The sequence below is a fragment of the Amphiura filiformis genome, chromosome 2 (assembly GCF_039555335.1).
Source record: "Amphiura filiformis chromosome 2, Afil_fr2py, whole genome shotgun sequence".
Lineage (NCBI taxonomy): Eukaryota > Metazoa > Echinodermata > Ophiuroidea > Amphilepidida > Amphiuridae > Amphiura > Amphiura filiformis.
In genome coordinates this window covers 57,117,567-57,142,598 of record NC_092629.1, presented here as the reverse complement: position 1 = coordinate 57,142,598, position 25,032 = coordinate 57,117,567, and the positions used below count along the sequence as shown (strand labels likewise).

The window sequence follows — 25,032 nt, the reverse complement described above, 5'->3', positions numbered from 1 at the left end:
ACCATGTTTCATGCCCATATAACAGTTTTTATTAATTTGACTTTAAATGACCCCTGCATAACCTCAGGTGACCCTGAAATGACCTTCCCAAAATTTAACTCCAAATGTTGACTGTACCCACCAAGTTTAATGCTCATCCGTCAGTTTTTACTAATTTGACCTCAAATGACCCCTAGTGACCCCAAAATGACCTTCCAAAAATTTGACTCCAAATGTTGACTGTACCCACCAAGTTTCATGCCCATCCGACAGTTGTTATTAATTTGACCTCAAATGACCCCTGGTGACCCCAAAATGACCTTCCAAAAATTTGAATCCAAATGTTGACGGTATCACCATGTTTCATGCCCATACAACAGTTTTTACTAATTTGACTTGACTTGCCAAAGAAAAATAGTGCAATCCGTCTATTTCCGTCATCTTCTCACAACTTAAATTATACAGACCAAAATAATCTCTGGCACACACAGGGAACCAAGCAATGCGATTGAAATTGCTCGTTCTCATGACGATTTCGGACTTTTCTTTCATAAAATAACTACTTTCCCCACCTCATTTCAACCCAATATGGAGTGCAATCGATTGAAAAATAACTTTTAGAAAGTTAGAACTCAATTTTAAAAGCACATATCGCACACAGAAATAACCTTAGCATAAAAAAGCACCATCGGAAGTGGCCGAAAAATGAAGCAAAATACACTGTCCACTTAGCGTGATCACGATGGCTCGTCAAGCAAGCTTGGAGCCAAAAATTAGTGGCTGTATTTTCTGGAATAGGGAGTAGTTTAGTGGTCTGTAACTAAAAGTATGTCAAAATAACATTCATATTTTACAAGAACGTAGGTAACATTATCATAATCAACATTTTTATCTCCCTCCCTTTGTAACAAAACTAGTTAAGTTCAGATCTAAATGACTTCATTGATATTTTGAGTTGTTCCCGAACTATAAAGATTGTTTTACAAAAGGCCAATATTATCATTTTGGCCAGTTAATAATTACAAATTTAGTCCAGCAAAGTAATTTTGGTAGCATTTCATTTTCAGTGAAATTATTTTTGCAATTTTACCGGGTACACCCCTGGTGGAACATAGATATATACTGTATGGTTTATTGTAAATAGTGTATTGAAAAGAAATAATTTATTGTATTAAAACAATTACAATGTAATCAATTTGTAAAAATGTATGTTCATTTGTTTCAAAATAGTGAACTGTACAAAAATTATTTGCAACTAGGGGTGTGATTTTCGGGTAATTTTGTGCCCGGGTACCCGTCGGATTTTTCGGGCGGGTAACCGGGTACCCGAAATTGCAAAAGTTTTTTTTCGGTTTTGTAGTGTCTCTGGACCTAGACCTAAATGCTAGGATCATTCATGGTTGACCTAAAAAAAAAAATCAAGATGTTTTGTATTTTTAGGTATGCTAGGTGAATTCAAATTTGCCATAAAATTGCATCATTTTATATATCAAATTAAAGCCCTTGAGTAAACTAAGCCAAAACTGAAAACCTTTTTTCATAGCACTTTCCGTAGCAAAGTTACATCTTGTCAAAGATTGACTTTCATCAAAAGATTCAGCTAGCAAAATTCCCCAAAACGGCATTTCGGGGTGTTTCTAGATCTTAGTCTCATGGCGATAGCAGCTTTTTTTAATGGAACTGCTATCAAAATCCTCTAAAATTCCATGTGCGATTTGATTATCACCATAAAAAATCATATATTTGGGTCAAGTGAAGTATAGAAAACATATTTATGTAGGTTTCCTTCACCCACCTATTCTCTAAAAAAAAATTCAAATTTCTATGTAAATATGCATTGTGTTGGGGCCCCGGTCTCGGCGAATTCGCTGACTAGTAAATGTGTTAACTAAGGTTTGCCTAGGTTACCTATATTTTTAATATGAAAATTGATAATTTGTATTCATGTCATACTCTATTAATGATTTCAAAATGCATTCAAATTTTTTTTTTTTTTTTTTTTTTTTTTTTTTTTTTTTTTCGGTACCGGCAAGGAATTTCCTGCCCGGTAATAGGATTCTCGGCGGGACTCACTCACACCCTTATTTGCAACCAGTTTTATGCAGCCATGATGAGATCAGCTGTTGGTTGGATAAGTGTAACATGTGGATTGGATAATTATTTGTGATGCGATCAAGCAAAATCAGTCGGAACTCAGAAATATTGATTATGAGATATAGCCATACAGAGGAAATATTTGCTTTTTTGTTTCCTCTTGTTTTGGAAACTCTTTAATTGCTCATATCTTTGGAACTGGTTGTTCAATTTTAATAATATTTGCTGCAAAATCCATATTTATAAATGCTTTTTACTATCCTGTAAGAAACTGAAAATTTAATATTTTCGAGTTCCGACTGATTTTGCTTGATCGCATTACATTTGTAATTCTGCATTGAATGTCTAAAGTGCTACCACAGTTCGGGCACTCCTTATATACACGGGTACTCGTACTCATCGAAAACTTCACGAAATTAAGGGTATTTTCGGATCAAGAAAACAAAAAAAAGGGGTAATTTTGATACGACTTGTTCTCGAAATTGAAAAAAAAAAGGTGCTCTTCATTTACGTATCATACGAGGGGGTATCAAAAAGTTTTTGAAATCACACAGTAGTGAAAGAGCTATATCAATGAAATTTTGTCAGTGCAATCACTGGTCCTTATGTACACTATGGTGCAAAAATGGTCTCATAAGTATGTTTACTATTTTTACAGGCGCTTGATGTCAGTACCTGCCTAACCGCATAAACCAGCAAAATGGAGAAAATTGAGGCATGCAGCGTGATTAAGTTCCATTTTAAGGGTTACAGTGCCTAGAAAATTTGGTGATTAAATAAAAATTCCTTTCCCAAAAAGCAACAGTGACATATCACAATCACCACCGAAGCTAACTTTCATTTCATCATCGATTTTCTAGGCACTGCAACCCTTCAAAAGCAGGATCTTAATAATGCTGTTTGCCTCAATTTTCTCAATCTTGCACAGTAACTGGGGCAGCAGGTTATTGGCATCTAGCGCCACCTGTAAAAAAAGTAAACATACTTGTGAGACCATTTTTGCACCATAGTGTACATAAGGACCAGTGATTGCACTTGATATAGCTCTTTCACTTCTGGGCGATTTCAAAAACTTTTTGATACCCCCTCGTATGTATATAAATCATCATAGTTTCATGGAGTTTCATCAGTCTTCATTTTATGAATCCGATGCACAACTCATCTTGGTGAGTTTCATTATTCCATTTGGCGCACGCTACACATCACATGACTTTATATTAATATACAATGCATGCAAACGTGAGTGCCGTGCATTATATCCTATACGCGTTTCCATCAGAAAAGGATATTATCAGAAATGTCAATCATGTTTTAGCGAAAAAAGTGGCATTATTGAAGGGCCAACAATTCACGAAATCATTAAAAATAGGGGTGTTTTTATCCTAAAAAATTAGATGAAAAAGGGGGTGTTTTCAAAGTCCGCTGATGAGCATAAGTACCCACGAATACACGGATTGCTGGAACCGGGAGTGCTTCTAAAAGAGGGCAACAAAAAGATTACTCAAATGGGATAGTAACACTGAATTATGATATTTGAGTGCCATATTTAACATAGATATATATCCTTCTAAATGCTTCCGAGCATGAAATTCAGGTGTCAAAAGCATTGAAAATATGTTTTCCATTGAATATCACACATGCGCATAACAGAGAGATCCGGATAAGATGTCCGGATAAAAGAGGTTGGACTGTACAAGGATGGTAAACTTTTATAAGGGGACGGTCACCCACCTGTGCACAGTATTTTTGTGGGGCCTGTGAGTGCATCAGATACATGTACACCAAAAAAAAATCAAAATTTGTGAAACAAACTAATTTTTTTATTTGGCCTTAACACTGCTGAAATGTTCTTGTTTTTCAATTTCTTACATAAACCCCTTTACATCTCAATATTATCAGGCATATTCCAATCTGATGGCAGGTAGGGAAAGGATTTTTTGGCAAGCTGATCGGGAACAAGCTATTTTTGATTCCCCATTTGTGCATTCACCAAATCCACACACACACCCCCTATACCCCAGCAAAAGAGGACTTCAATGAGGACCAAACTTTATCCTATCTAACCGAGGACACACACATCCATGGCCATACCATGGACTTAACCGGAAACACACAGTCCATACTTTCTATCTACCACCCTACCTACAATACCCCTCGAGCGTGGACCTGCAGCATACAATGTTTTTACGTTATTTGTGATCTTGTGAATATAGTCATTTTGCCGGATACCTCAGTTGTTGACTGTACAAAAACAATGCATGAAATCCACAGTTGTTCTCTACACTTTCTGTACATGTCCTCATTTGGATAACCATACAAATGTACCCCACACATAATTATTGCACAGTCTCCAAAAGATCTACTTTTTAACTATCTCAGTTATCAAGACATCAATAATACAGACAGAATCAAGGATTCTTTTCAAATATTTGCAGTTTTGCATTGTTATTATTCAGTTCCCATTCTGTGTACATTATGTAATAACAACAAATTAGTACTACACTTGATTACAGTATAGACCATTCCTGTTATTGGCATTTTACTGCCGTTGATGGCGTGAACATCAATATGATTATGAAATACCGGTAATAAAAGAAGGGTAAACAAACTTGCAAAATTGTATATTCTAGTATCATATGAACATCATTATATACTTATTCATTACTAGCATAATACGAAAAAATGTCACATGGTATATCGAAAGGAGACACTTTTGGGCAAGATCGTTAATGCAGAAATAGCAAAAAATTCTGCCACGGAGGGGGGATTTTTTAACAATTTGGGTTTGTTGCAAATTTGTGATGTTAATGCTGATATCTCAATTTCCAATTCTATAATACTATATCTTACGAACTCAATATCTTCGCTAAGGAATGTCCGATTTCATTAGGGAAAACGGCGTTGTGGAGCAACATATTTAAGATATGTAAAACACTCAAAATTGTCAACCTGCCCAAAAGTGTCTCTTTTTGATATACCACGTCACAAATGTTCCCACATTTACGGTGTCTGGTGGAGTCATATATTTGACTTTTAGACTTGTTGGCCTCGCTTTCATTATTTTATAATCACCTGATATTGATATTCACCCCATCAATGGCAGGAAAGTGACAATTAATTATAAGAATGTTTATAATTCGAAAAAGAAAATTATACTTTGAGACATGTTAGTTCGAAAGACTTGCAAAGGACTGAAGGAAATCAAAATTATTTTAAAAATTTGGTACAATACTATCTTTCATTTGGGTAATATTCCAAGTTTCTTGCACAATCAGGTTTTAAACCCACAATTATTTGTCATCTGGAAGTAGTTGTAAGTACTTTCTTTGTCCAACATAAGGCCAAAAAAAAAAGGGTTCGTCTCAAAGCTCGCGCTCGCGTTTGTAAAATCCCACGATTTGACAAAAAACAAATGCGGAAATTTTTTTTATTTAAAAAAAAATCGGCGAAAATCAGACTTTTTTCTCAAAATACTAAAAAAATTTTTTTTTTAATCGCATTTCGCATTGGTTTTTAAATTTCTTGTGAGCTTTGAGACGAACTTTTTTTTTTTTGGCCTAATCGGGTAGATGCAGCAAATCCAATTTCACATACCTATGTGAGTGGGTCGCTGAGAATAAGCTTTTTTTCCTTGCCTACTGTGGCAATGAAAGTTGTGCAACACAGTCATATCCACACAAGGCTGTATCTCTGAGGTTCAGAAGCCTTAAAAGTTCAGTCACTTCAAGGGTTTGACCCAACTTACAGTGATCACAAGATAGTTGAACCTCCAAGTTCTCTCAGAGGGAAGTTGGAGGTTTGTGCCCTGTGAACACATGTATATAATTTTACTGTATGATTATGTAGTGATTGGACAATTCCTGTGTCTAGTTAATTCTACATCCCAAACAAATGTCAGTGATTAAGCTTGGAGTTTTCAGATGTTAAACTACCATGTGGACACAACAGAGGGAGATATGACTCAGGGTGACCGTTTCATATATACATCTGGGGTCCATTTTACTAAACTTTACAAAGCTTCGTAAGTCTCGAAATCATTTGTAACTAACAACTCGTGGTAAGTTCCATTTCACTAAACTTACTTACGAATGGTACCCTGTGTAAGTAATAGGGATTTACTGCAGGGACCCTTCATAAAGTTACGTCTAGTATTGAGTATTCGTAACTTTACGAACGGTTACTTGAGTTACGAAGGGTTAAAAGTTTAGTAAAAAAACCTAGAGTGTCAAAATCTTGGAAATTCAAGCCTGTTTGAACATGAGTTATGATATGATACTGTGCTTATGATATGATACTGTGTATTAATTTTGATAATGTCCTTAACATTAGGGTGTGGCAGAGAAGAACAATATCTTACACTTCCCACAATGCATTTCTTCCATGCAACGATTTGCTATTCAGTGCAACATGGGTCAATAGTGACAAGAGATATTGTCAATTGCAACTGGATGAGCTATGTTAATTGAGGGACTTTTTGTCACTCTAGGCCCATGTTACACTGAATAGCAAATCAGTACAGGGAAGAAATGCATTATGGGAATAAGATATCTTCCCTGAGGGTGTGGTATACTACATCCTCTGATTGTAATTCTTGTGACAGGTTGCTTGTAATTATCCAACCCATTATACCAAGGTGTTAGAGCACGAAACCCCTTCTGCAATAGCTGCCAGGTGTCATACATGTATCAGGTGTACAATATAGAATGCAGACATTTGTGAAATGTCTGTAAGGCAGCTATTGCAGATCTTAATACCCTAAAGTTACCTTTTCAGAGTCTTGTGTTGAGTTGCAACATAGTTTGCTACACCATCATAGCATCTTCATTCAGTATTGTAATTACCAGCGTTCGAAATTTTGGTTGTCCGTTCGCCTGGGACAACTAAAAAAGTTGCCGGACAACCAAAAATATTGATTCGGTTGTCCGTCGGACAACCACAAATCTAGCCAAAACTCACCTTTTTAGGCCTACGGACAACTAAATTTTTTAGATGGACAACCAGAAATTGTAATCTGGCTGTCCGTGGGACAACCATTTATTTTTCCTTAATTCGAACACTGGTAATTACCCACTAACAAGTAACAACAGTTCATTGTAACAGGCCCAGATAGATTCGTAATCTCCAGGCTTTGATGATTTTTGATTTCAAAATTGTTCCTTGTGGCGATGACATCCACATTGCAATGCGGAATGGAGATGCCATGATGGTGTCTCCCAGGCCCGTATGCAGGATTTCATTTGAGGGGGGTGCTGATTTTGAAAAAGTGGACTTTTTTTCCAGGGGGGGCAATTTTGTGAAAAGTGTACAAAGTTTTGACCTTTGTTGTCCAAAAAAGCATAAAAACCTGATTTTTTTTTTGCTCGCCTGGTGTCTCCAGCTATGGTACTGCTCCACATGTTCACACAAGACTCTGAAAAGATTTATGACATTCTGCTGATGTCCTCATTAACAAAGTTCCTTTGTTTAAAATCTCAATTGGGGAGGGGTCAGGTTTTCGTTTTAAAGGGAATTTTTATCTAAGGTTCAGTTCTAAATTGTTTTATGAATAGAAATTTGATAAAACCAGTTAACCAGAGATATATTTGCTTGCTCTTTGATATGATGATACACTGGCTTGAGGGCAGCCCTCGAGTTAAGGATCTGAAGGGGCACAGCAACTTTTTTAGGGCAAGTTGATAATTGCCTTGGATTTTCACTGAAAAGGCAAGGCAGCACGGCAGTTTGTAATATTTCAAGAGGGCATCAAGGCAATTTCTCAAAAGTGAAGAAAACACACACAAACATAGATAGATAATTCTATAATGAAGGGGCAGGGCTGGGGCACCGACGGCAACTTCATTAGAGGGCACGGCAAGTGACTGCTTGACATATTTTGAGGGCATTACGGCAGTGGAGTGGGGATGGGCACCCACGGCAAAATGCCATGGGTGCCGTGGGTTAATTCGAGGGCTGCTTGAGGGAGCCTGGTCCTATTAGGACCCAATTGTGTCTCTGAGCTCTGTGCCCGGAGAAACTGTTTAAACAAACAAACAAACACAGGCTGTTAACATTTTTCAGAACAAAACATTTTTAATTTGAACAATTAAAAAGCAAAATTGAGCTGACTCGCATTTAAAATTCCTAGCATGACCCAAGTGCCAGCACCAGGCATGTCTATCTTTCTATTTTTACAGAACAGATTAAATAAAAAACTTCTAATCACTACTAATACATGTAGTAGTTGTAATATACACTATACATAACACTCACTATACATTAAAACATGTTTAAAATTGAATGCGGCAATTACGCAAACAAATATGATACTAGTATTCAGGGTATGACAAGGAAGGCAGAAGGCCTATTGCAGAGAAGGTGAGCTTTGACAGGCATGTTGTAAATTCGCAGCAAAATTAAATCGCTTGGGGTTGGCATTTTTTTAATTTTAAAAATCAAAAAAAAAAATTTTTTAAATTTGATTTAAATCAGTTTTTTTTATTTCAAGAACTGCTATACCCATGATAAAGTCAAAAGAGACCAGTAGAATGCTAGACATATGCGCAATCCTATCTGGTATTTACAAAATCAAAACATGATTTTATATGTGAAAATTTCAAAGAAAATTTAGCAATCGATAAAATGACATCAAAGATGTATGTATTTTATTGTATCCAAAAGGTGCAGAAGCATCAGAAATGAATTAAAACAGTCAATTCAAGAAAAAAATTAAAGTGGATTGATCAAAAATAGTAAAAATTTAAAAAGTTGATTTGAATCAGTGATTAAAAAAAAGTCATTTGATTTAAATTAATTGATTTAAATAGAGCCAACTCTGCCACTAGTTAGTATTTGATAGAATTTTCACCCAGAGAGCCTACATTTTGAAAATTGTCCCCCAGATTTGCACCAAAACACCCCTAATTTTGGCTTAACCATTCAACCTTTTTGTACTTAGAAAAATCAATCAAGCTTGCCAAGCATTGAACAGAGCACCTTTGTCTTAAAACTAACTTATACAGAAAAATTAAAAGTAGAGGCCCCCATTGCAATCCTACTGGAAGGCTCGTAGTAACATGGGAAAATATTGAGGCAGCTATCAAGCACTGGCAGCCCTCGAATTAAGGATCTGAAGGGGCACAGCAACATTTTTAGGGCAAGTCGATAATTGCCTTGGATTTTCACTGAAAAGGCAAGGCAACACGGCAGTTTATAATATTTTAAGAGAGCATCATGGCAACTGTTAAAAATTTGAGAAGGGCACCAATGCAATTTCTCAAAAGTGAAGAAAACACACAAACGGTCTGATAGATGATAATGTTGAAAGGGCAGGGCTGGGGCACCGACAGCAACTTCATTAGAGGGCACGGCAAGTGACTGCCTTGGGTAAAGGACATATTTTGAGGGCATTACGGCAGTGGGGATGGGCACCCACGGCAAAATGCCATGGGTGCAGTGGGTTAATTCGAGGGGTGAGCACTGGGCTATTCTAGTTGGAAACCATACAACCCCTGGATTACCTAATTGGGTACATCCATTGGTCTTTCCTGCCTTTAATTCCGTAGGTGTATGGATTTCAAATGGAATAAAAGTAGCCCATTTTGGGACAGCCAAAATAAGGTTTGTGTTCAAAGAAATACATAACACATTTACTCACAAATTTGAGCAGCTGCACTAGCTTTCTACGACACTGCCCACTTTGATTAAATGGGGTAAATCATATGCAACACCAAGAAGTCTTCTAGTATATAATAGTCTGTGATCACATTGATTAAAATGACTAATCATAAAATTTGAGGAAAAAGGTTAAAAATAAAGACAAGCCTGGTGAGCACCAATATGGAATTATGCCTGCTTGGACTGAATGGACTATTATAGTGAATCCTCATCTTGTATTACATGTATAACAAAACGAAGTATATGAATGTGTAAATACTGTGAAATACTCCATCACAATCACTTTCTCCAATGTTATGAATCTCAACACATGCCGAGTCCTACCGAAGCAATTGGGTTCCCCTTTTGTAGCATGATACTGTTCAAGTGTAGCAATTCAGCACAATTGTGTTCTACTCTGAAGTGACTTTGTTTTACTAAGAGATTTTTATATAGAATATTATAACAGTTGTAGATCTTAGCCACATCAGAGACACATAGATCACGAGTTGGTCCCAACGTCCATTTTGTCCAGGAGACTAAGTGTTCCTCAGGATCAAGAGTTGGCCCAATGGCTGTTTTGTTTAAAGGAGTATTTCGTGATCCTAGCATCCTCTTTTTATGACATTTTTCAGTACATATCCACGAAAAAAGCATATTCCCAAAATTTCAGTTGATTCCGATTTTGCGTTTGCGAGTTATGCATGATTATGTGTATTACACTGCTCCATAGACAATACGTTGTAATTTCGCGATATCTTTGCTAAACGAATTAATCTGCAAGAAATATTTTGTACAAAAACATTATGTAACCAGAGTATTCCAGTGATATAAAAATCTCAACTTTTTTTGAGAAAAGTGGGGGGATGAGGCTGTGGATCACGAAGTGCCCCTTTAAGAGACTATATAAGGTGTTCCTCAGGATCAAGAGTTAGTCCCAATGTACAGTTTGTACACGTGACTAAACAAGGTGTTCTGCATTATCAATAGTTGGTCCAAATGTCCAGATTGTACGTGACTAAATAAGATGCTCCTCATGTTCAAGTGTTGGTCCCAACTCGGACTCAATATATCAATCAATTCACATGAATCAATTTGACACTCACTTGGTCCCTAGCTTCCATATGCACAGCAGCTTTATACCATTTCACAGTTTTGGCAGGATAGTGGGTTATAGAACTTAACACAGTCTCCTGAGCTATTTTTGGGAAGAGAAATACCGTAGTAGAGTACTGTTTATTGGACGGTGCATCCGGGACATGAAACACTTCATCACGATACCTTCGATACGAACTATTGTTGTAACAAATTTCAGTACTGCTGTATCGGGTATCGGTGGGTGCGATTCCTGGTTGAAATCTTACTTCATCTCGGTAATGCCGTTCCTCCTTGTACACACACTCGCATCCATAGCTAACTTGTTCATATGATGGGATATGTGTTAGAGCAATACTCTCGCTATATTCCACAGGACGAGGAGCCATATTGGCGTTACAGTTATTATGCTGACAATCTCCGGTCCAATACTGTGTGTAAGAGCCTGAGGACGGAATGTCACCGGGTTTACTGATATTGTTGTTTCTTTCGGATTCGGTGAACTCCTGAAAAGAACAAAAAGAAAAAATAACATTGTTATAAACTTTGATGTCACCTGATTGATATCCACATAATCATCCAAATCAACCTGCAAAACAAGTAAATAAACCTTTTAAATAATTACAACACTCTTGCAAGATTATTCACAATATTATTCAAAAGGAACTTTTTGTCCTCTGAGGGTACACTTAGGATCGACTACATGCTCATCTATCAAGGCACAGTTCTTTAACCCCAATACATTTGCACATTCATTGAATGACCTTTGAAAACTATTGAACTATGCCATTGGGATGAGGCCATTGTAGTCATAACCGTTGGTTCTTAATAGAAGAACCACATAAGGATCTTGGGACATCTGAAGATCTTGACTTTTTTTGGTTCTCTGAAACTCATGTAGAACTTAATCATGTTAATTGATTCAACAACAGGTTCTTGGATTTTCATGAGCCTTTTGAATTTGAAGGTTCTAACATGTCTAAGGGGACCTATTCAATCCCTTAAAAATGTTTATGTTTTTGGAGAACCAGAAAAGTTCAAATGTTTGAGAACCAAAAAAGGTTCCACAGAGTGTCCTTTTATGGTTCCTCCTAATGAAGTAGAAAAGGGGACTTTTTTCTTATAAGAAAATATGATAGTTCACATCAAATCTGAACATATTTGATGGGAATCAAGAAATTGGTCAAATTTCTAAAGAACAGCTATATACTCTAAAGTGATGGGAGAGTCTATCGGAATTGACGATGGCAGCTTGTCACTCCTACAAAAATGTAGAATCATATTAACTGTGGAGCAAAGAACATACAATGTAACATGTACAAACAGACAAAATGATACATAAACTTAAATTTGATACTCTTAAGTTTGATACTCTTAATGCATAATGTGCTTATAACTTTGTTAATTTGTATTCAGGTTGGTATTGATCATTGTAAGCAACTCTGCTCACCCACCCCAACAGTCTAACAGACCTGAAAATGTCAAAAAATGTTTTCAGAATCTTTCAGAGTTAATAATTGTTTAGCTTACCAGTACCATTTTGCTGTTGATTCCTCAATGTGGGAAAATCTTGTTTTTCTTACAGATCTCACAAGCTTCAACAAATGCAGCAACAGCAGGCAAATTGAGATGTCGGTCGAGACTGCTCTTGTGCCACATATTTCCCTGAACTATTTTGATGAATGAATTGAAAACCAGAAAACTAATGGTCTCATACACAGGGCACGTTTGTGGTACGACCTCACAAATGGTACAGTCTCAAGGGATGTCACCTTTGGCATTATTGTGATTTGTCAAAGAGGTAGGCACGAGTTCATTCCTTATAAGTTCATTCCAGGTCACTTCTATGAGTTAGTTTGAGGGGGAAACACTTCCTTTTTGTTGCCAAAAAAGTACTTCAACACTGAGAATCAACAGTATTACTTTGGAATATTGTATAGGCATAATTGTGTCTTTTATAAAGAAGCATAAAATTGAGAGTTTTGTGCAATTGTGCTCATTCGGAAAATCGCAAATTTCATAAAAAATTCATTTTTTGCATCTTTGTTTAGTAGCATGTGCTAACATAGCCTGCTACATGTAGTGGTTTAAGACAAAATGGACTTCACATGAAACTAAATCCATGCCTGATGTGTGACAGGTGTGTGATTTGCTCCACAGCGACGCCCTCAATTTTTCTGGCTGCCTAAACATTTCTGCTTCAGGTAGGAATTTAAAAATGGCATTGGTCAATCAAGCTCTGTCTTTTAATTTGAAATAGGCATCATGTATGTTTGGGCACCCCCCCCCTCCGCGCGCCACCACAGATTAGTAACAAAAAGATTTGCGTGTCAACTCGATCGGATATAATACACAAATGGTGTTTTGTCCGTCAAATGCCTATACAAAATACAAATATACCATATACAAATATAACGTGAATGGTTCACTGCCATGACTACTACTTGTACACATATGGTGCAGTAACTTCCTTGTTCCTCGTTTAGCAGGTGCATGGGTTTCCTTGTCGATTCGAATTAAGGATACATTGCTAGTTTTAACCATGAAGAAAATAATGAATGTAGGACTGTTGAATGTAAGTGGCACGTACTGTTCTTTCATAAATTCCTATAACACTTTGCACTGCACCTACCGTATACGCTATAGCCCTATTACTATAACCCTAAACCGGGCCCTAAACCCAAATCTGATTGTTTACATGTACAGTTGTCCTAGCCAGAAGTCTTTTAAAAAACAAGAAAAAAAAACAGGGTACAAGGTTTGAACTTCCCAGTTGAAAGTAAGAAGTCGACTTTTCCCCATTATTGATTGTTAGCGGACTTGTTTGACCAAAAGAGCAAGCGTCTTTGGCGGATATGACCGTGTCCAAACTGAGAGCAAACGTCTTGTTAGCGTACGTTTTTGGACTGCTACACAACCCCACCCCCTAGATTACTACGTCCCAAATGCAACTATTATGTAAGATGCACATGGACTGAGCTGCTATTATTTACCATTGATATATCTTTTGTTCTGTACACATTAAAACAAAGAAAGCGTATTTATACATCTTGAACAAAAGACAGCCATACAAACAACTAAATAAATCCGCAGATCGGAAGTCTGAAACCTGTTACCATGCCACAAGATGTTTTCCTTAATAGACTATCTGCATTGTGAGTTTGCAATTGTAACCTTTTGATGACTACGGTAACCCTGTTGAACTTTTAGAGATACAATTTTGATAAATATCATTCAAAAAACTTGTATCTGTCGTATGGCATATTATACATGTGTCACATACAGACTTTATATCCCAGTCCTGACTGTATATCAGTAACACAAGTCGAACAGGAAATGATTCAATATTGTTAAAACTTATTTCCACGTTTGTCTCAAAATATGAAATCATCAGTTGGCGGAAAAGTTGAAAAATCATAAATATATATTCTGAACATTCGAACAATACATGTCGGAATTAGGCCCATACCTTAGAGTCTATCTTCCATAGGCCCATATACCTTAGAGTCTATCTTCCAGAACGAATATACCTGCACATAAGCCTTGTATTCTTCATGTTGGATTGAGGATATACCGTAAAGATTCGCCTAATGGTGCTGCGGGTTCCTTTGACATAACTGGAATGTTAGGCACAAACTAAAAGTGCCCTCCCATAGAAATCTCATCCTTAATTTTTGTTGGGATTTTCAGAGGAGGAAGATCTCTATTTGTACATGAAATTTACCCCAAGGCAGAGCCTATTACTAGCGAACCTTTATGGTATATATATATTTTTTTTTAATTTTGAAAGCAGACCATTTAAGTTGCTCCTATAAGAAAAGGCTAATATATAGGCCTAGTATCTACTAAGTAAGATAATTGCTGTCAAGTTCAAGCTGAGTAAATGCACTTTATAGCCAGGCAATTATTATATTAGTATATCCAGAAACGTGACCGGTAAATATTGATTAAATATGCATGGGTTTAATGAAATAATGGATCCTATAATAATATGCATGGTTGTTGTGGTATAGCTTGAGACGAAATTTGTATCACTGAGCACTGCAGCATAGCCTATGACGATACTTGTTAAAGGTGTATGGCCCAATCGTAACACACGTTTTCTACCTTGCAATGAGGCCTATCTATCACCCAAACAAACCAAAATATACGGTATATCACAGTGGCCCATGATCATAGCCAGTACATATACGACTCAATCCGGGGGAGGGGGCACCACACAGTGTCATCGACCCTATATCTTCATGGCAGAAATCGCCATGGTAGGTTGAATCCACAGCCACGATTGGCCATTTGGTTCAGACCTTTGAAGCTCTTTGAGACGAATAATTAGTCGAGGGACATGACTAAGGCTACTCACAATAGCCGGGTAATTGATCTTGGTTGTGCGTGAATAAGCTTGTATACCCCATTGAGGTCAATGGTCATCGACTTTTATACTGCCTAGTAGTGAGTGCAGCTGTACTACACGCTGTAGTCCATACAGGACCAACGCAATATAAAACTATTAGAATTTTGGTCAGATTTTGAGTTCAAGACGCATGGCCGTTTGTCAAAGCGCAAACTAACGACTTTCATATCTGTTCAACACGTATTTTCAAGTGTATGAGACCACATCTGGTTTCTTGAGAAAAAATCATTTACGGGAGATATTCATCATTTTCTAACCCGGTATCCGAAGATTTTCGTCTGATATCAAAATCGTGCATAGCAATTCACGTGTATCGATCCCGTGTATTCATTTTAGTGTCTCTGATGCACCAATCTGATGTCGGTGTGCACCAACTACCATATTTTTGTTCATACCATCCAAACTAAACATATTTTGGAATTTTATGCCCAAAGTTTCACAGAGTGCGGAGGTGATGAGAAATATATGAGCTTCCCCGGATACCAAAATACCCATTTTGATAGGTTAAAGCGAGGGGATGGGGCTATCAGTTCGGGTCATACACCTTTAAAGTCTCATTATTAAAAGCATTAGACATAGACCATGACCTTGATATAGCTTTTCGTTAAATGAGCATGATTCGATAGATCACGAAGCCTTTTGTCAAGGACACTGTTTTAATTGATAGTAGTTCAAATTCAATGTGAAGATGACTGAGAAATAATGTTTTAAGTTGCGCCATCATGAGCTTCTCAGTTTTAAATCCAATTTAGTCGATTTTTATTATAGACTTATAGCAAATTATTATATTTTTAAAAAAATTCATTGTTATGTCGCCAAGAATTTCACAATTTTCCACATAAATATGCAAAAATCAAAATTGCAATCTATAAAATTGTTATAGACAGTAAAAAACTTAACTTAATGATATATATATATCCACAATTAATAAGGGTGATTTGTCCAGACAGGGCCGGGACCAAAATATAATTCCCCTCCTCCTCTGAGTCATAATGCCAAGTTAATACTGCATACTTTAAGTAGCCTACAGCACATTTTACACACCTTTTCGCACCTGGTGATTTGGTGTTACGTTAAACATAGAAAAGTCACTCAAAGCAAACCGTCATTAATATAGGCCTACCCGAGTTACAATTGGGGGTAAATCCAGGGTTAATCGCAAACCAGTCAATGAAACCATTTTTGATTGTTTTTCATGAACTTCCTACTTGCATGCTCCGAACGAAAAGTTATTTTTTCGGCAGAACATTTCAATGTTATAAACTATGCATTCTTTTTGGATACTACAAATATTCACAATTCTGATTTCACAATTCAATATAAAATCAAGTTCTCTTAAGATCCGTGTACATAAAACTGTACTTCATCCATCATACTCAAACAGTCATATATTTTATAATAGCAAACGTATGTATTTATATCGTGCAACATAATAGGCCCCCTGTATATGCCTATACATTCAAAAACATAAATGCGCGTGACTCACCATTTTTAGCGCGAATGCCTTCAATATTCCTTACATGAAAAGACACATGTGCAGCACCAACAAAATCCAACAAACACTGACAAACAATTGAAAATATTCCGATTTAGGGTTAAATCCACATTCAACTCAACCTGCCGGTATGACTGCCATTTGATTTGTATAGACCAGCGATATATAATACTGAACTACACTCTATAGTCTACTCGCACACATATCAAAACCTTTCTGCTATGACTAATGAAAATATACAAGAAGTGGCAAGTTGAGCTGCGCGAAGACGGATATCGTCCAAATTAGGAAGTTGTATACATGCGAGTTATCAGATTTGTGAGTTTAGTACCAAAATAATTGCCTTAACGGTGTCGAAGGTGATACTACACTCTCAAGGAAAGAAGGACCGAAAAGGGTTAACCATTATACCGGTAGTAATGCCATATTATAACATTTACATACTAAATAGATTAGTAGGCCTATTTCTTAGCCATAAAAATGTTATATAGCTTTTACTTAATTTTGAGCCGAACAACTATAGGAAAATTGGAATTTACTGCATGTCGCCAATACGTATCACTCCTTCGGACGTGATATCATCTCTGTTATGGTACGATCACTTGTTGTGTAGATCACCGTCCCGCACGCCATGTACGTACTGTGTTATGAACATCGCGTACGGCGTCCAACAATATTTCCAGCGTAATAATAAAACCACGGTTCCTGCGTTTATTCCAAATCTCAGATTTTGACAAAACTACAGCACCTATAGGGTCTTGATTTTTGCAGGGTATGTTGGTGTAAAAAACGTCCTCCTCAGCAAATGTTTAATGTTATAATATGGCTTTATTAACATGATTAATCAAAAGTCAAGTTAACTTCACTTCAGTAGGCCTACTTCGTTACAATCATGACAATTCAGTGGATAAAACTTGCTTGATATTGATGTATCTTATAACTCACTGATATTTATAACTCGGTCGCAAAGAACTCTCTTTTTGTAAATCCCCGCGGCTACGCGAGCTATTGAACCTGTTGTACGCTCATTACACTTGTTAACCAAACTCAATACCTATGTCAAAATTAACTACAGTTTTAATAATTCATGCTCGATTGCGCAAAACCATTTTGATGAAATATGTTTACAATTTTACAATTAAACATTTGATTTAAGGACACGCACGATGAATGTTCCATATCCCCTGAACACATTTTTATGATTTTCGGCTTAAATTTGGTACCAGTCCGAGTGAGAGTTGTAAACAAAACGAACAAGTTGTAAAACACTATAGACTATGTCATAGTCGATTTTAGCGATGACTATAACATTTTCCATGCCCAATGAATAACTTGATAAAAATGTTACAACTCGAGCGAGTCTTCATAATATTATTGCCATTTTTTTAACATTGCACGAAGATTTGCGGCATAGTAATAAGTTTGTATTCTATTATAAGGAAATTATTAAAGGAAGGATTCAATTGAATCTAAACGACCAGAAGGCAGGTTGCGGCTGCAGCGTATAAGTATAAAAATAAGGTCAAATTGAATTAAAACTGCTAAATTTAGTTTTATTTTCGTTCAGAGTATAATAATATAGAAACCCATTTGGGTAAAGTCCCATTTAGTGATCCCGTCGAAAGTATAAAATTAAAATTGTGTGTAGGCCTATCTAAATTCCTTAAAAGTGAAGGATAAGTCGTTCAAATTGTTTTGTAAATTTTTCAGAAATGAAAAATTTTGGCAAAAAAACAAGGGAACAGCATTATTGACAAAGTTGAAATACATGTAGGCCTGACCTAGCTAGTTTATAAATTACAGATTCATGTAATTCATGTAAGGCCTATATACACGGCTTTCAGCTGAACTATAATCGCAGGCTATCGAGATCCATGATGACACTGACAAAGGTACCAACAACCAACATTTAACCACATTGCCGTGTATGTGTTGACAAGAACAAATGCCTCAATTTGAAACTTGTTTAATAGCAATTGATCAAAGTTGAAGAAGAAAAACAAACCCACGAAGTTGAAAATTTAGAATCTCGACCATGTCACTTTTATTGCAATATATGCCTGCTATTCATGTAATCGTGGTTATTAAGCATACCATTTCGGAAAATTTATCTCCGGGATTCACTGCACATGAGGGGGGTAGTCACTAACATACAGTGTCATCGCCCCGATATCTTCATGGCAGAAATCGCCATGGTAGGTTGAATCCACAGCCACGCATGGCCATTTTGTTCCGACCTTTGAGACGCATAATGAGCCGAGGGACATCCGATTAAGGCTATACTGACAATAGCCTGGCAATTGACCTCTCTGTATGTGATGTATACGACATGATGAGGTATCTGCTTTTAGACTGCCTCCACGGGAGTGAGTGCAGCTAGCCTACGCTGCGCTATAGTTCGGCACATATAAAATCAGAATATTTTTGTCAGTTTTTTAGTTCAAGACGCACGCTTCTTTCTCAAGACGCTAGCTAACGACTATCACATCCGTTGAACACATATATTCAAGTGCAAGGAACAAAATCTGGCTTCTTTAGACTAAATCAATTACGGGAGATATTCATCATTTTCTACCCCGGTATCCAAAGATTTATCGTCTGAATTATATCAAATCGTGCATAGCACATTCAGGTGTATCGATCCCGGGTATTCATTTCAGTGTCTCTGCTGTATAATGTAATTATTAACCGGGCGATGTCGGTGTGTAACATGTAGGGCCTTTATATTATTTAGCCTGTTGAGGTTCACCTCATGCTTACATTCATGGAATATTAATTAGAGTGCCCTAAAAATTATCGGTTGAAAATCTTTCTTGTGATTTAAGATGTGTTTATTTTTGTTGTATGCCTATAATACGGGTAACTGTCGAACTTTTAGTGTCAAGTTTATTTACACGGTATATAGTCCTACTTATTATATCGTTTTCAAATAAAACAATTTTCCGTTAATTGTTTATGCCATCTGAACTGAAGGTCATCTCGAATCCTCTTTTATAATTATTGCTAATTGGTTACTTCTTCAATGTTTTGACTTAAAAACTATAATTAACGCAGCGGAATTCAAGTTTCAATCAACGAGAGGGGGATATGCAAGAGGATATGTTTGATAATTTTGAGTCATATTGAAATAATTTAGATTCTGCAATGATTGAAATGCTATAAAAGTCCAGATGGATTTCATTTCAACTATAAAATTGTAACCAAAAAATAAAAATTAGGATACAGAAAATTCTTCAGTGGAATTCTTTTCCATGTTTCTGATGTTCCGTTCTTTCTTTCCGTTCTTGTACATCAGGTAGGCCAACCGAAGCCCCAAATCATGAACTTTGTCTAAAATATAGGCTCCAAAAATCAAATATAGAAGGCCTGCTTTTGGCCACAATGGAGATTTCTCTTGAACATTTTGAAAAGGTCTTCATTTGGAAATTCCGCACCCACTTAAAATTCTGGCTATACCGGTGCCGGTATACGGGCCTGCGTGAGATTCAGTATCGCCCTATCTCTTACCTCTATACGTCACTTCGAATCGGAAGAACTTTCACTTTGTTGCGGTCACTTCTTCACCGGCTTCTTCACAATCAGAATCACTGACCAATTCCCAAGACGATTCCCGTTTGTACTTCCTAGAAACACTGGGGGAAAGTTTGGAGCGAATTCCTCGTAAAATACCGGCAATTTTGGCGCTATTTTTACCACTGTCTTGTTTCGTGTCTTGATCTTCGGATGGTAGTAGAAGATATTGATCCGATTGTCCCTTCATAGTTAACTTGCGGAGGAGTTGGAGAGTTGTATGAATCATAGATGGTTGATAAAATACGGACGATAGATGCTGTGACTTTATACCACATGCGCGCGTAAAATGATCAGCAAACTGATCTTCTGTCGTCTGCTGACAATATAGTTCCGTCTGTGTCGGCTGCTCGTGCTCCGAAAGTTGTAACGTTTCAAAATGTCTTTTTGCGTCGTCTGCTAACGTAGGCCTAGAATTTATATGTCGGCTGCAAAACTGTTTCTGATGTCGTCTACTAATATCGTCTGCTTTTAAATACTCCGAAAATCTATTTTGTTTTTTAATTTCACATCAGCTGTTACCAAGCAAGGTCTGAATCTGCGTTGGTTGTGTCTTTTTTCGTCGAATTTCATGCAGTTCTGATTGAATATCGGTATTGTAGCAGCTTTATATCCACGTAAATAGACACCATGTTGCGATATGATTATTATACCAATTTTGGAATATCATAATAAATAACCTGGTCATATCACAGCTAGTTTCTGTCCTAACCTACGTCATATTTAACCTCAGTTGGTGGCCATACTTTGTGAGTGAGTTTTGATGATATTTTTGATGGGGAATCCATGCTATGTTGGTGTTGCCTAAGGTTGTTTTGGAGACAAAGAGTCCTTAACTTGTTAAGATGCAGGCTGAGTTGGTGATAGTTTTGTGGGTATTTTTGGTATTTGTTATTGCATGGAATTATATAGCACTAAAAATATATCAGCTTAAGCATGCATCTATAACTACAGTCTATGTTCAAATTTAGATCCCAATTTTTCATGCACTGATTCCAAAGACATGTGTTCATGAAGACTAGGCGGCCTATACCATGCATCTTCGGCTCGGGACTGACAGCGAAATCTTCATCAGTAGAATCCACTATCTGATGATATAATTACACGCCGGCATTACACAAAATAAATAATGTAATTTTTATTATTTGTAAATGTAAGCATATTTTGGACCGAGCATTTTGTGCAGAAAATAACGTTGTTTGGACCTTGGAAAATGAGTAATTTTGCCAAATTTCGAGGATATAGTGGAATTCCTTACAACACTTCCTTTCCAAAAATATTCTTATAACTTCTATGATCCCCAAAGCATCTAATTTCAACCCGAGATGATGTATAGTCTAGGCCGGCTGGACACAGATTTGGAAACAACTAAGGAAATGTGCGAGAAACGCGCAAAAAAATTCTTATAGGCCTATTGAAATATTCACCAAAAAGGCAATTGGTTTGATTCCTACTCCCTCCCTCCCCTATAGCATCGGCGGTCTCTCGTAACTTCTTTCTGTAGGGGGTCATGATGTAATCCTACTTAGGAGTATAGGCCTAAATATCCAATGTCACTTTTCAAGATTTTTGACTTAGTATTAAATACTTGCACAATATAGTTTGACCATCTCATCTGTCATAGTCGAATCCAGATTTCAAAATGACAGATTGTAGCCCCGCGTTAGTTGTCATAATATGAGTCATCCAAGTTATATATAATTATGTTGTTCTATATATCGTTTTGACATGTTCATAAACATTCAAACTTGTGCTTGGCAATGACTCAATGCTGCATAGAATTTCAGCAACGACTGGTTGAAAGCAGAGAATTTCCTGTTTGTCATGAATGAACTTACGGAACGTTATAAGTGCCATCCTGATAATAAGCGTCCATATCCATATCTTGTCGACATGGTGAAATAATTATGTCGCCATGGTACGGTTAGGTAATTTCGAAGTAGTGGGATAGTCTATTATATAAAGATAAGATGATAAAATAGATGTCGACTTGACAAGATATCTCGTCCTAGTAATGAATGGCACTTATAGCGTTCCGTAAACTTGGTCATGCTGGTATAGGCTGTGTTTGCAACGGGCCATGCCAGAAGGTAGTATGAGTCATTAGACTCGACTGACAGCAAATGAGGGGCAGCGGCCGTTCTTTCAAATTGCGGGGCCGTCCACATGCGTAACAGCCGAGGGAAAGGGGGAGTCCCCCTCCCATGATAGTTCCCAGTTGCCCTCCCCGGCTCGAAATACCGAGACAAAAGCAAATTTGCGATGTCAACCTTTTTTTATCCTTACTTACGCCCATTTTAGCATTAATAAAATTGTTGATTTTCTTGCATTTTGCCCGGATTTGTCCCGGTAAAGTAACCCTAAACCTCTAGGATTTGGCTGAAAAGGGACCCCTAAATGGCGATGCCTCATGAAAAAGTACCCCTTTTTCAAAAAGACGTCGACGACGCTGTGTGGTGAAAAACATACCCTTTTAGTTTTAGACGTTTTTCTTGGACGCGGTGCGTAGCAAGGCAAGTAGTGAGTGACCAGTACATTGTATTAGGCCTAAAAATATATAGGCCTATATTTTTAGGAGACATATTTCCCTCGTGTGCTGTCGTAGGCCTACTCAAGCGAAACGCTCCTTTTCACCTCCATATTTATAACCAGACAAAATTCTGGTACAAGTAGGCCTAATGGCCTTTCGGTCAGATCACAATCAATGGGTCAAACTACCCAGCAAACAAAACTTTTTAATACAACCAAAACATGTTTATAACACGTTATAACGTTTTAAGAACATTTTTGTGTTTGCTGGGTAAGCGGTCAAACTTGGGGTTCAGTTGAGATCTAGTAAATTAATATAGGCCACCCGGAATAGGGCCTACATGTTGTAAACTTTGTAGTAAAATTAAACATTTCTACGGGATTTCTACACGGAAATCGTAAATGATCAATACCATCAAAGGCCTTATTTATTGCGACGAACAGGACAAACTTTATAATTCACATACATTTTGGCAACCTAAAATTAGGACAGGGTTCACGTGAGGTCACAGTTATAACAAGTTTGACCCTGAGGAACTCAAATGCATGCTGTTTATGCTGGTTCCTCGACGGTGCCGATATCCCCAAATGACGTATAATGTAGTTACGTCGTCGCCTGTATGGGAGACCAATTAGCCCCCGGCAAATTGAACTTGAACTCGAGCTAAAAATAACGTAAATCACGTCATAACGAGGTGGGAGGACTATTCAGTCCGGGTAATTTGCTACTAAATTTTGATACTGCTCAATTATGATTACAAAAAGATGTGATTTTATTTTCATGAATGGGCTAAAAATAACTCCGTTTTCGGAGTACAGACCCACTATGGAGGGTCTGTGATGTGATGTAGGCCTATAGGATGTGTAGGCAGTATGTTATCCATTTATAACGCGATGACGTCAAAGTGGTAATAAAGCCCAGAAAAGTTTATAAGGGCCTATTATTTATTATTTTATATTATTTTGAAACTTTGTCAAAACTGATAAATATTATATAAAGCTAAACATAGATCAAATTCAAATCATGGGTCAACATGGATCAAAGCGTCAATTACACCACTGACATGACTGGTCCGCTTTTCGGCCACAAACACTGAACGATTTTAGGCGATAAAATCGTTCAGTGTTTCAACGCGACTGCACCAGTGACGTTGCCAGGATTTTTAACGGGCAAGGTGGAAATGTGACTTTTATGGGCGAAATTGGACCGAAAATGGTCAAAAAGGTTATGATCTGTGAAAAAAATTTAATTAATAATAACTTACATGATTGCGCACAATTATTATCACTGCACAATGTACACTCTCATATGTGGAAAATAATGGTTCTTGAATCATCTAGAGACAGGGTTTTTGAAAATTGAAAGAAGTAACCCCGTGGTTTCTAGAACACTTTTCAGGTCTAAAATGGTTCTTTCTAACCTTTCCAAAACCCTTTCTGTTCTGTGTAGAACTATGTTTTAAAGGTTCCACATACAGGACAGCTTAAAGGGGCATTTCGTGATCCACAGCCTCATCCCCCCACTTTTGTCCAAAAAAATTGAGATTTTTATATCACTGGAAACCTCTGGCTACATAATGTTTATGTACAAAATATTTCTTGCAGATTAATTCGTTTTGCAAAGATATCGTGAAATTTGAATTTCGTTCTGGTGCACCAGAACGAAATTACAACGCATTGTCTATGGAGCAGTGTAATACATAATCATGCATAACTCGCAAACGCAAAATCGGAATCAACTGACATTTTGGGAATAGGCTTTTTCGTGGATATGTACTGAAAAATGTCATAAAAGAGGATGCTAGGATCACGAAATCCTCCTTTAAGAACCATAATTTGCAATGACCGCTGGTTGACATCGGTCAGCAAATCAGCATTCATAAACAATGTAGTACGGTATAATTATTTATAACAAAATTCTTCGCGATCCAAATGTGATTGTTGCTTATTTATATAACTATAAAATTATCATCATTTATCATAATCAAATTTATAAACAATTTATGAATCTATACGTTATCATCATCAGCAGAATTTCTGGTTTCTGAGGTCAAGACTCCATCAGTCATATCAATGGAATTTTGACTACATTAATTTTTCTCAAGATGACCCCTTTTTTCTATAATTATTTTCTATTATGTTCTATACGATAGGCCACGGTTTTGGGGTATAGGCCCTTACTGGCCCTACCTTTTCAGCGATGTTGGTGATCGATGAGTGGGTTTCA

The 25,032-nt window shown here is 37.0% G+C and overlaps 1 protein-coding gene across 3 annotated transcripts in view; it reads right to left on the bottom strand.

Annotated features, from left to right (window-relative positions):
* Positions 1 to 4,488: 4,488 nt before the first annotated feature.
* LOC140146431 (refilin-A-like) overlaps positions 4,489 to 25,032 on the bottom strand; it is a 32,652-nt gene continuing 12,108 nt past the window's right edge. For 2 of the 3 annotated variants that reach the window (XM_072168278.1, XM_072168277.1), the window contains exon 2: positions 4,489 to 11,306. In XM_072168278.1, coding sequence (XP_072024379.1) covers positions 10,782 to 11,306 — 525 coding nt within the window. In that variant the 3' untranslated portion in view covers positions 4,489 to 10,781. Of the gene's footprint in view, positions 11,307 to 12,330; positions 12,472 to 25,032 lie in introns of those variants that run through there. The other variant, XM_072168279.1, reaches the window with a different exon arrangement.